The following is a 14365-nucleotide window of genomic DNA, read 5'->3' as shown; positions in this document are numbered from 1 at the left end:
GTTTGTGTGGATTGAATTCACCTTAAAGTTTTCGGAATGAAATTGTGATCTATGCTATCATAGTATCAAAAGAAAAGAGAAAAAAAGAAAGAAAAAAAAAGCAGAACACAATTCATGCATGTGTCATTGATGTTGTGTACAATGAAAGTGTGCATGACATGCAGCATAAGTTAATTCTGATTACTGTAATTGTAGCATTTTTTTCTGAAGTGTACATGTACTTAAAAGAAAAAGTATGTTTGTTTGTTTGCTGGGTTGCAAGCTGTCATTTTGAGGTAGGGTCTCCTTGTTGAAGTTGGTTACTACCTCATTGAACATCGGGAGGCCTGTTGCATGGCATCCAGAACCATTAGGGTAACGTCCAATGACGGACACAACCACAACAGCACAGACTGGCTGTTTTTCAGCTTCCCGAGAAACCCAATCTGACACTAGTAGTACTACTAAGGACACTAGTAGTACTACTAAGGACATAGAAACACGCACCTCAGATCTTCACCTGAGGTTACGTGGTGGGCACTCCAACCAGCTGAGCTATCGCGGCCCCCTAGTACATATGTAAATAGGAAGTTTTGCTTTTATATGAATATATATATACATGATAAATTATTTTAACCAATGTATCGTACTAAATATATGGGTAAATAGATAACCCCCCCATCCCCCATGTCGGGACTGTTTTGCTACAAACAATCTAAGTTATATCATTTCTCTAACGGACAGTTTGATATTCTGTTTCTCAGGATTGATACTGACAGGAGTGGTGCCATCTCTGCCTCAGAGCTTGGACAAGCTCTGACCAATGGTAAGATAGTTTGGGAGTTTATAATAGTACAGTGATTTTCATATCCAGCTAGCCCTTTGGTTGAAATAAAGTACATGTAAATATAATTACTAGTTAGTGATGTTTTTTATATACCAAAGAAATAAAAAAAATGTTTTGACTCAAATGGCATTTGATTAGGTAAGAGGTTTGCTGTACATGTATCACAAATGTATATAATTAGTTACCTTGAAAATTGGATGAAGCTGTGAAACTAAGAAAATGATAAAGACTTTGAAAAAAAACCAACTTAACATATTGTTAAAAAGATGTAAATTTTCTTCAGAAATCTGTAAAAGTATTAATTTCTCCTGACTACTTCGCTGTTTTGCAGTGACATCTGTAGCTATTGTGTGTAGTGATATCTATATGCTGTACATAAAGTTAAAATATTGTGTGCTTCTTGGCTAAAACTTATGCCTCTTCGCAAGCCAGTTAAAGGCTTTTGATTACATTACACTTCGTGGAGTGTAACATGATTCAGTAGCCTTGGCTAGTAAAGATGAAACTTATGATACCATCAACATAACTCTTTGAATTAAAACATTTTGTTTTTTTTTTTTCTTTTTTTGTATAAAAGACATCACAAAATAATAATAATAATTTTAAAATTATTTTTCTTTAATTAAATATAAATTTCTTCTGGTCCAAATTATGAAATAAGGTAAAATATGTCAATTAAATGAATACCTGTCGGGCAATATTTATTAACAGTAACTAACTTAAAAAGCTTGTTTTCATATACATGTATATAGATTAGGATAGGTTGTCTAACCCTAACCACACACTCAGTTGTCAAACAGTTTACGTTTTGCACACAGCATGTTGCATGTGTATCTACTGGGTACCACGATCACCTGTTAATAAAAACATGAATAGTTTGAGTTGTTGATAGACTGTATAAATAACTACAACAAAATTTAAAAATTAAATATCAAAAATTCCAAAAGTAAGCAATGTCAAAAAATCAGTTGTCAGTTATACTTAAACACTTGAATTGAGAACAAAGGGAACAAGAACTCATTATCACACGTGTTAATCTGATCAGATGAAGAGAATGTCATTTCTGTCCGCCGGCCCTGTCAACTTTATAAAAGTGAAAACATCTGTCACAAATTTCTGTTTTCTTATATATGCATGTACAAATTTATATATATATATGCTTATGGTGAAGGTTGAATATTCTTCCATCCTGTATATACTCTAGATCTCTTGTTTGGATTGCCTTTGATTCTATCTGTACTGCATACATATAAATATATTGTAATATACATGTTTTAATCAAAATGAGATTTTATGCACATTTTGTTTGATATTATACATATATCTGTCTTCCAAATAATTAAAGAAAAAAAAAAATATCCTGAAATCTAAAATTTCGAAATAAATGTAATATATATACCAGTATTGTGATGAATGCTTTTAAAAATCAGAAAAAAAATCAAGAAAAAAAAGCATATTGACAATTTTTTCCAACATAAGAAAGATGGAATTGTCTTTCCCTTCAAATTCATTCTTAATTAAAAAAAACCTGTCTTATATATATATGTATACATTGTAGTTTTACTTGTAGATAGTCAATGCTAATATTTTTTCTTTCTTTTTTTCTTGCATGGTTTTCTTTTTGTGATTTACAGGTTAGCCTCCAGTTCCAAAATCAATCACTGTTTTATTTAGAGTCAAAATATGCATCAAATACAAATGTATATAGTATATATATAGCTGACAACTCATAGTCAAGAGTCAACGTCTTATTGAATCAATTAAAGCAAGACTTCAGAGGTCCAATATATCAAGCGTGTCATAAGCTGCTCTGGAATAGTTTGTAAGATCATTAATTTTTGTGTTGGGTTTATTCTTGCAAAAGACAACATCAACAGTAGTTTTTAAAAAAAAACCTGAAGTTACCATGGTTCGTACAGCTGATAAAAAGTACAGTACAATTTTATTATTTTTGTTATGTTAAAGACAAAAGCTAACTCAATTCCCTACAAGTTTTCACAAAAATATATAATTGACTAAGGTTTAACATTGCATATACAGTATTGTACAAGTATGTGTCGGGTAAATTTATATGTATATATAAAAGCAGTCCTATTTGATTCCCCTGGCTCACTTCCAACTGGGCCAACAAACGTGATTAATATACATTGATACAACTTGTTTTATAAAATATTGTTGTAAAATAAATAGTTTACATTTTTACAATGTTTATATAAAATTATTTTGCCTTTATAGGTGTTGTATCGAATATAATCATATTAATTAATGAGTCATGTTTAACTTTTTATGTTTGACATCTTTTCAAATTTTAATGCCATGTATATTTGGCGAGGTTATATATTTATATAAAAGTAACGACTTTATTTATGGATGTATATGTTTAATCAATTATGGATTAAGGAATTAATATCCACATTATAAATGTACTTAACTGATATGTTATATATAGTTATATATGTTTCCCTCTCTTTATCATGCTATTTCCTGCTTTACCTTTTATCTAAGTTACATAAGAGTTCTAAAATATGAGTGGAATTCAGAGGCCAGATGAATGAAAATGATGAGATTTGATGAGTCACAAAGATATGCATTACCTTATATTATACACTACAAAAAATCACTTTTACTTCCTTGTACAACAAGTAACTTTTACCCAGTTTTGAGAAGTGTCCAATTTCATTGAAAGGCCATTTTTATGGAGGCGTTTACGCCTGCCATATTACAATCACCTACGAGTTGTGACGTCACAATCTCTCACTTTCATTTTCGTTATATTTCCTTTCACAGTTCATTTTGTAGTTTCTTTCGGTTCATATATAATGTAGTTGAACTATATATACATTTATGAAAACTATCAAGACTACAACTAAAGTGCTATTACATGAAAAAGAGGTATATTCAGTATAAATTTCTCTTCGGCGGAAGCCCGGAATTTGAGACCTCTGGTGGTAGTTTCTGTAACTAGGGGTAATGATTCGCTTATAATTAGTTCCAAGTATGAGGCACGTCATTGTAGTCCGTCATTCAAAGTAGATGTGCACAGAAATGTATTAATTATGCTGATAATGTTTTGAACATTTCAGGAACTATTTTGAATAAACAATAAGAATAATGTCTTGTAAATATCTACACCTGCATCGATTTTTGCAAATCTATATTGAAAATACTGTTTGAAGGGAGATAACTGCGAGATTCTGACGTTACCTTACAGAGGACACTTGTTTAACTACTAGAAATAAAGATGGCATAACAACCAAGCGCAAACAAATTCCCGATTTTCATAATACCCTCCAGGTTTTGGCTAACAACATTTCTTTTGTTTACAACTTGGTAGTTTGTTCACGAGATTTTATGAGATTTAGTCCGATATTTAGCGATCACGTGTTCCGTCTGTTTACCTGTCAAAATGGAGGCACGTGGACACGGGCTTCACACGAAGCATCAAACTGATGTTTGTCGCTAGAAATTAATATCTATCAACATGAATTAAAGGCAAGTTGCTTACAAAGTTTAAATCTGTTTGTTGACCCACTGAAATAAGTGTTTGTTTATTTAGGACGAAACTGTTTACGATAAGTTGTTCAAGCCTGGCCAGACCACAAAATCACAATATCTACTGCGATTATAGTCCGAATTTTCTGACGATCTTGCTATATACTATATGCAAACTTTAATCAGCTTTAAGGCGATATCAACCCCAGAACCCTTCGGATTACTGCGATAACTGATCGAAGTCCCTGTGTTTCAAATCCATGAATCGGTAGACCTACGTGATGGCGTGATGGAATTCGATCGTTTATTTTTTAAAACTAGGAAAACTGGCACATATCTGTCGTGGTGGTCATTTGTGCTGTACCTTCCCCGACAGAGACAATATACAGAATCTGGATTTCTGTGATAAGGTTTACTGCAGTAGCTACTCGCACTCGTAATATATATGAAAATGCTAAATTATTATTGAACCAGCTTGTCTTATTTATATATTATTCAGCTCACGATTCAACCTTTTCAAATGTTTTCATGTAATATATATATACATTTGTATGCACCAAGCTGTGAAATGTTTGTATTACATAGAATATTTAAACAATACAAAGTAATTGTAGATTAACAAAATGTATACCAATTGCATTTTAACCTATTAGTACAACTTTTTGTTGTTTTCATGTTATATAACTTTTTGTTGTTTTCATGTAAAATGATAAATACATGTATATCTATTGGCAATCAATATCAAATCCATATAATATAAGACTTTCTAAAATATCAATAATAATATTCCTCATAACTTTCAAAATAAATCTATTTTGCTTTTGAAATTTAATTAAAAATGTTTGATTTTCATGTCGCGAACATATCCCTTAAAATAATCATCAATCTCCTTATTGGTCTCCAGAAAGTGTGAAAATAAATGAAACTTTTTTTGTCAATAATTCTATTTATTATGAATTTATGTATAACCATTTAGGTTTTTTCCAATGTTGACCTTTAAAACTATATTACTGCTCGCTACTGATTTTTAACTCCCCTGTGTATCGGTGTCGTCACATTTCCCCGTGGCGAACCCCTCACTTTGGATTCGCCACATACAGTAAGCGGTGATATCAATCGATCTGTAGCAATATCAGACCCAGGTAAAAACCTATTGTTTTGGTTTTTGCTTCGAAGATTTTACATCCCAGACGTAAAAGTTTAATTGTCTAGTCGCTTAATTATGCTTTTAAAACCCCATTACGTTTTGCCTGCTGCTGACTCTAAAAATAACATTTAATTTTACCCACAATTCTTAGTCGACTTCCTGTTGGGGAAAAACCACACGAGGCAGAATCAACAACAACACAGTTCTGAACATGACAAAACCCCGACATAACATTACCGTTTAAGGTAATATTTAACTGTTTTTTGACATTTGAACCATCAAAATTACACTATTTGTTGATAAATGTCTAAAACTTAAAGAAATACGCGATGACTTTCGTGAAAATCGGAGCATTTCTATTTTTTGTCCCGATTGTTCTATTCGAATAACCGAAAAATACGACTTTTCCAACCCAATTAAACGAATTTTTTTAACATGATTTAAGAGAAAATGGTTTTGGTTTTTGAAATTTTACCCAATTAAACGAAATACCCGATTAAGCGTTACCCGATTAAGTGGAATGCACTGTATATATACAAGCAACAATCTGTGGGATGTCAAATATGGAAGGCTATAGCTGTTTCAGGATAAATTGCCAAAAATGCTTATAAGTACTGTTTCTTATCACTGATCACATATATTGGGTTTTCGACTATTATGTGTTATTGCTACTTAAGTGTGAATTTTTTCGGCTTAAGTAATAATGTATTTCTTTGTACTTATGTGCAACAGACATCGCGAGAGTTTAATTCTCGTACATATAATATTGACTCCTACAAAAAGAAGTTGAGTGATCATGAGTGGTTGACCTACGAGAGGCATTTTATCAAATCTCATATTGACCATACTGATTGCTCATGATCATATTTCATCCGGCCTAGTAAACTCTAGAAAAAACATCTTAATTTATGAAAGTAGCTAACTCATTTAATGTATGTGTAAAAATTAAGTATATATATATATCGTACAAAACATCAAACTTCTAATATGGTAGATATGAAACATACATTTAGGCTGACTGCCTGATAATATAATACAATTTGTACAGAGTTTACAATCCTTTGACATTCAGCTCATAATATAACCATTATAATTTGATCTGTCGTCATGCATCGGTCTTCTTCTTAAGACCAAGATATCGCAGAATGGTGTACAAAAGGTTCTTAAGCTGTTTTATCAAAATTGTTAATTTCATGGCCCCCTATGTGTTGCATTCTCCCTGGGGAGAGGATACATTTTACTATAGTTTATATAGGAAACTCATCACACATATTTTAGCATAATTTGTTTCATTTTCATCGGAAATTGGTTAGCACGTGGTTAGGGCAAACTTTTCTCAATGACATATTGTCAGAGAATGTCAAGGCCAACGACTTGTTATGGGTTCGAATGTCAAAAATAAAAATCTCAAATTGATTATTTTTTTCATTTCATATGAAAGAACATAGTCCACTGAAACAGAATGTGCATATTTTATTGTCATCAGATAAAAATAAGGCAGAAAGATATGGCACTTGGAAAAGAATCATAAAGCTATTTTCTCCAGCCAAAATTAAAAAATAATCCAAAATTGCAGAATAAAGGTTTCTGCTCTTTTATCTATATACACATGAAGGCTTAATGTTTGGCGCATCGATAACGTATGGCTGGCTACAAATGTTATACTTATATTTGACCTTGACCTTCATTCAAGGTCACGGGGGTCAAATGATGAAAAAAATTCAAAGTTCTTTCAAAATGATTAATTTGGGTCACATTTTAAAGAATCAGCCCTTTTAAAGGTGTGTGCAATGTATCAAGGTCAAATAATCAAAATGACGCAGATATGGCACTTTTAAAAAGAAATTCCTACCAAAATGAAAAAATGACCCAAAACTGCACATACACATGAAGGCTGGATATTTGGCAAACAGATACATGTAACATGTATGACTGGCTACAAATATTGAGTTTATGTCTCTGACCTTGACCTTCATTCACGTTTTAAAGAACCGGCTCTTATGAAGGTGTGTGCGAAGTTTCAAGGGCAAATTATTAAAAATGATGCAGACATGCCCTTTAAAGAATGTTTTCTTGCCAAAATTAAAAATTATCCATAAATTGCAATTCAATTGTTGGCTCAAAAGGGGTGTCCAGCAAGATTATGGAGTTGGGATCTGAATGGTTTCACAGATAAAACAAGAGGCCCAGAGGGCCTGTATCGCTCACCTGGTTTTATGAGATATGAAACAAGAATGATGCTTAAGTTTATTTGTCGCTGGTATTTCTATGTCAATATATCATTAGCATTTTATATGGGTACATGTACATTGGTTTATTGTTATTCTAAAAATGTCAGACCTATTTTGGTCCCATCCTTCAGCCCCCGGGAGGTTAACCCCAACATTCGTACAATTTTGAATACCCATGGCCACCCCATAACCATGCTACCATACAAATGTAGGGGTTATACCAAATTGTGCAATTAATCCATGAAATGAAATTGACTTTGGGTACAACCCCATAGGGATTGCTACCACACCAATGTGAGTTATATCCATAACTTAGTTTCAGAGAAACCAATTGACCCCTTTTGACCCTGCCCCCAGGGGTCAACCCCACCATTTTTACAATTTTGAATCTCTACCCAAAAGGATGCTACCAGTCAAGTATGAGCTATATCGATTGCTTAGTTTCAGAGAAGAAGTTATTTATGTCAATTAAGCCAAATTGACCAAGAGATGAACACAATCCTGATGTAAAAATAGGCCCAGGGTTCTTTCCCCACCCCAAGGGACTTATACAATCATATTGAATTGATATCAAATATGAAAGTTTTCTTCAATATTTTGCATGTAAAACGCTGTATATTTATATACAGTACCTATAGCTACTAGGCTATTATCTACATCTTGGTGGTAAATTAAAAAGCAACAAATCACAAATCACAGTTTATTGTTAATATTGACATTGGATCTATTAAAATAGATGGAATTGATATCTAATTTTAAAATAATTGTCCTTAACAAATGAGGTCTTTGTTGAAAAAAAAGTGTAATAACTTTTAAAAGCTAAACTAAGATCAAAATAGAAAGGAATAAACAATTTTGTTTACAAGATATTGAAAGACATTGCACACTTTCAACAAAAAAAGTAGCAGACACTCCCTGTATTTTCAATACATATCGTGTATTGTTATAACTTATCGAAATGCATATCATATTGTTTCGACATTCTAATACCCAGGCCTATAAAATATTAGTTTGTTTTAAACACATAAATGCAAATTTTGAACTACTTAAGTATAAAAGATGGTTTAAAGTATGAATGTTAATGACATGTACCTAAGTAGAAGTTGATTTGAAAAAATTTAAAATGTTTGACTTCTTAAGTAAAGGTTTGATTGAAATAATAAATGTTTAACTACTTTTAGAAGTAGGTTTGAAACTTTAAGATGGTTAAAACCATTATGTATATCGGAACAGTCTAAACCATTACATTCATCAGGACTGTGAAAACCATTATGTCCGGTTGGTTTGACACACTTAAGTGGAAATGTTTAGTCATGTTGATATCAGTTTAATTTGTATTCTTGCTTTATTTCAAATATCTCCTTTTACATCTGACTAACGCCTCCTACAGTACTTTCAGTACTTTGATTGTACAATACATTCATAAGTTCTTCGTTTTAACAATTTGTGAAATTATCTGCTCCTTTCTTATTTGTATGAGCTTTTCAGAATGTGACCTTTCAGCCAATCAGAATTCGAATTTATTAAAAATATGATTTTCTATTTGTTTTTGTTTTAAGGAACATGGACACCATTTAACCCTGAGACTATCCGTCTGATGATTGGTAAGTGCTTGATTAATTCAAAGACAACACACAGCCTGTTGTGGTAAGTGTTTGATTAATTCAAAGACAACACACATCCTGTTGGAGAACACTAGTAAAGTCAAATCTGATATGTTACAGTTCATTGCATCGTCAGATACCCACGGTTGATTGCACTACACTACACTGTGTGCAATCAACCATGGGTTGGTATCCGGTGATGAATTCCTCGTTGTCTAGGATATTGCACAGTCCTTAACTTTAATAAAAAAAACTGTGGTACAAGTTCTGTAATTGTATTTTATTTGATATATGTATGTAGCAGTGTAAAAATTAATACATAAATAAACAATGAGGATAACACAAGTACTAAGTACTTTTATATTAAATTTTAATGTCCTCCTCAAAAGTACCTGGTAAAGTTGTCCAAAAAATGTGATCTGAATTTGAGTTCCATAGATTTTTAGATAATTGTCTTGGGTACTGAAGTACTTCTACTGTAGGATCCAGTATCATATTCCTATCCTCATATCCAGATTCTTATCCTCTGAAAATTTTGTCATTTGTGACATCACGGTTGTTATCCTCCGTGAAAGACATTTGTGAGGGATATCTATCCACAGAGATTTTCTGGTCAGAAAGCTATATCAACTGATCGCCTCAGCCAAACAATGTGATTGAAGTTGTGATGTACTTTTAGGGATGTTTGACCGGGACAATTCTGGAACCATCAACTTTCAAGAGTTTGCTCAACTTTGGAAATATGTAACTGATTGGCAGAACTGTTTCCGTACCTATGACCGTGATAACTCGGGATCCATCGATAAAAATGAGTTGAAAACAGCCATGACTGGTTTTGGTAAGAAAGATTAAACATACGCACTGTAGTTTTGATATATGTATATCAGATTCTGTTAACTTTTAAATCATTATGAATTATAACCTAATTTATTAAAAGATGACAAAACAAAGTTTAATTTCTTCTTGCTTTGAAAACGACATCCATCTTGAAAATGCTGGACCCTTAGTGGGCTTCCTATGTTCTTTCCCTTACAAAGTTTAAGCCAATTTGCCTGGTTAGCAAAGTAAAGTTTACCAACTTAATCTTTATGTTGCCACGACTTTATGGAGGGAATGGGGCATTTAGTTTTTACCGGTATGGCCTCCCATCTTGTCCTGTCCCATTCCAAATAATTTTTAATGACATATCTTGAGAATCCTGCTATAGATTTGGTTCGTATTGACTTAATCATATTATGATAACATCCAGTTCTACACCTGGTCACATTCGAATTCATTGCCATTGGTCAAGTTTAAAGGGTCAAAGGTCATGACTCCATTTGCATGGGTTGCATAGCAGAGAAGGTGTTTGTATCTTACAGGCATTTTCTAGTTTAAGAATTGCTCTATAATCTTGAGTGAGTGACATTTTATGATTAAAATGGCGTCCTTAATCTGTATTCTATGACTGCAGAACTTTTCCCAGTTTTGTCCATTTATGTACATGTATAAGCAAACGTAAATGTAGTCCAAAATTTCCCATACGAGATACTTTAGTACTGTATATACTACATTGTACTTTGATGACATCTTCCAACAAGATTACATTGTATATGTTAATTGTCTGTAAGATTCCTCTCTGTAATTTTTTAGGATATCGCCTTTCTGATCGATTCTACGACATCTTGGTGCGGAAATTTGACAGACAGGGAAGAGGAACTGTGGCCTTTGATGACTTCATACAGTGTTGTGTTGTCCTGCAGGTATGCTCAAATGTTAAAGATGACCTCCAGCTGTATAAGTACTCTTGGAATAGTGTCGGAATTGAATGAATATTCTCTGGTTTCCCATTTTACTTGTACAAGATATCTCTATCATCCCTGTAGGGTGTGATATCTGTCAACCCCTGTAATTGCTTTCTAGTAAAGGAGAGTTATTTTGCACTCCACAGAAACATTTAGTTAACTTGCTATATTGCTGTAGCTAATTAAACTTTCAGTTGACATTCATTGGTTTTCATATTGACTATGAATGCCAACTTTTTGTCTTTTACTAGGACTTTCAGATCATAACCTATTACATTTGTGTTACATTGTAATTCAAGACTCTGAAAACCCAAATATTTTGATCGACAGTTGGGGGAAGTGTAGAATAGATATCTATACCCTGCACACTGATCACTGATCATGAATAAACCAGTCCTTTTACCGATAGTGTAGCAAGCGAGATGTGATTCACATTGGATGGTATAATGTCGATGATTATAGTTGGCAAGGATAAAAAACACATGTAAATTGATGATTCTGTTATCTTTTATCAATATTCCATTTACAAACTTGCACATCATGCAATTTCTTTGACAGTAAATGGTAAAATCCACAACAAACAAGACACACAGATAAATCTGTTCAAACATACCGCCATCTTTGAAACAAAGGTCAAGGTCAATTTCCTTGTAAGGAAATCAAAATGAATTGATGCTAATGAGATATCCTGATATTTTGACGGCTAAACAGATTCAGAGTTACATATCTCAGTGAGCAAGGCCAAACATTCTGAAATTGAATAATTACACAAAGTAAGATGCACTTTCTACACAAGACTTACAAAAGAACTGGTTAAAGATATCTGATAATGTTTTTTAATCAGAGTAGCTTCATCCATATCTGGTCACAGATACAATATTTGGATCAGCATCCTCGCGAGGGTTCTCGGAGGAGTATCATAACTGAGACAATCCCGAGTAGCATAATATTTAAAGATTTTCAGATGTGACAGCAGGCAAATATATTGAAATTACATTGGAAATATTTGGTCATACTATATAGAATTGCAAAATTATACACAACATTCGCTTTTTTAGCATTTTCAAGGTTTATTTTTTTGCAACACTACCATTAATGAAAGGGAATTGTAGCTCTGACGTGGACAAGCTGTCAGAAATTGTCTGTCCCGTCGCCCAGAGCTAGGTTATCGCAGCTAGGGGAAGTGGTATTTAGTTCAAATCTTATTGGCTCTAAATTGGAACTTAATTTACAATTTGCCCTGAGTGAATACAAAGTTGAATTCTTTTACAATGTGTTACATGAAAAATTTTTTATAACCATTTTGTATTTCTTTCAGACGTTGACAGCAGCTTTTCGACAACATGATACAGACCAAGATGGCTGGATTCAAATAGGTTACGAACAATTCTTAACACTGGTATTCAATCTCAAATCCTAATGTGACTCGTAAAACAAATTGTGAGTTTAATTATGCCATGTATAGTGCTAAGTACATACGGTGTATTTCTGATACATATGTTTACATACCTATATATATAGATGTTGTTAGAAAAACCATTTGTAGCATATAAAACTAAATTTTTGTCCCAACATTTCAAACTTATAGTATATACTTTAATTAAATTTCAAATTGCATTATAAAATGTTAATCCAAATTTTGAAAATATAACACTGTTATCATGTGTGCTTCAAAACCTCTTCAAAGACAACAGATTAAGTTGAAATGTGTATTAGAACATGTTTATTCAAACTTTGTGAAAATATACTGTTTTTTGTGCTTCAAAACCTCATCGAATAATAAGTAATTATATAAATAATGCTTCAATACTTTGTGTTTGATTATTTTGTAATTTTTTGTATGAACTTAGTGCTATTATTTTCGAGTCGTGTTAAACCTACATATATATTCAAGATATCTCCAGTACATCTTAATATATAATCATATTTACTAACAACAAACAATAGTATAGGTTTTAATAGCAAGCAATCATATATATACGTAGTAGCTATAATCTACAATCACAAAGGGACAGTATTCTCCACAACATGTGTTTTGGTAGGCCAAATTCCAGTCAGTTTGTAAAATTATTGTCGGTTATTATCAAAGTAAGTGAAAAACATATACATTGTATATCAGGAGTATTTTAAGAATCAAGTACAATGGGGCAAGGGAGGTAACTACATGAACTGAACAGATCGTGTACAGTTGCATATTATAGATTCAGTGTTTAACTGGTTGTAAAGACAGAAATTCAATTAACACAAATGCCGATATTTTCAAGATATATACATTATTTTGAAGTTCATAAGTAATTGCCTTGCAGTAAACCATTAAAAAAAATAATACATTGAATAGAATTTTTTTATGATCTGTAATATTTCCACTTTTTCAACCTTAACAAGACATGATTTACTTAAGTTTGCTTGTCACTTGGTTAATTGAAGTATTTGGCATAAAATGTCCAAATTAGACCAGAACAAAATAGATAAATTTTAGATTCTGCTCCTGTTGGCTATGTGGTTGTATATATTCATTTAGATCTGTCATATTGTTTATACTGTTGCTTGTTAAATTTAGTTTGTACCTACATGTAATACATTTAATAATCAGCTGTTAGCCCATGGAGCTGTTCTGTAGTCTCCGGTTTCTGTAATTGTGATGTAATCATATGATTATGGTTTGCTTTAAGTTGTTCTTTGGTACAGCATCAACACTTAGCCATGTACTATACACAAATACAGGGTCTTATTTTCTGTCATTTCAGACACAATACTTCAGTATATGAAATGTATCTAACATTACAATGAGAAGATGTCTATCAAAATTCTCTGGATAACTGCAAGAGTCATAATTTTGAATGGAAATTCAAATTCTGGAATGTTCATACACCTAGTTTTATTGTGTACACTCTTTTGTACATTATGCATTCAACAGACTTAGTGAATTTAATTTGTAGCTGTTTGGATTGAAGAACTATTTCAAAGCTATACAGTTAAACTCTGACATGTTGGTATTTCTCAGTTTTCTCCTAAAGAAAGGACAAATACACAACAGCAGGGAAGATATTTATATGTTAAAACTATTACAGTTTGGAATCCCTTTGGTTCAATATTTAGCAGAATTCTAAAATACAAGGATTACATTGTTAAGAATATAGCAGTACAAAATAGCATTACGTTTGAACATATATTTAAAAATCAGTGGATATTTTTGTCTCTATATGCGATGTTTGAATTGTACACATGGACTTATTGTAATTCTGTATAATGATATGAAATTAAACCTCTATTGACCAGTT

The 14365-nt window shown here is 32.3% G+C and overlaps 1 protein-coding gene across 3 annotated transcripts in view; it reads left to right on the top strand.

Moving 5' to 3' along the window:
- The window catches only part of LOC117338333 (programmed cell death protein 6-like), a 20378-nt gene extending 6013 nt beyond the window's left edge, over nucleotides 1-14365 (top strand). For 2 of the 3 annotated variants that reach the window (XM_033899641.1, XM_033899639.1), the window contains 4 exons: nucleotides 9256-9300; nucleotides 9980-10138; nucleotides 10933-11042; nucleotides 12403-14365. In XM_033899641.1, coding sequence (XP_033755532.1) covers nucleotides 9256-9300; nucleotides 9980-10138; nucleotides 10933-11042; nucleotides 12403-12504 — 416 coding nt within the window. In that variant the 3' untranslated portion in view covers nucleotides 12505-14365. Of the gene's footprint in view, nucleotides 1-743; nucleotides 806-9255; nucleotides 9301-9979; nucleotides 10139-10932; nucleotides 11043-12402 lie in introns of all 3 variants that reach the window. The other variant, XM_033899640.1, reaches the window with a different exon arrangement.

The sequence above is a fragment of the Pecten maximus genome, chromosome 11, assembly GCF_902652985.1.
Source record: "Pecten maximus chromosome 11, xPecMax1.1, whole genome shotgun sequence".
NCBI lineage: Eukaryota > Metazoa > Mollusca > Bivalvia > Pectinida > Pectinidae > Pecten > Pecten maximus.
The sequence above is the reverse complement of the archived record's forward strand: the minus strand, read 5'-3'. Positions and strand labels throughout refer to the sequence as shown.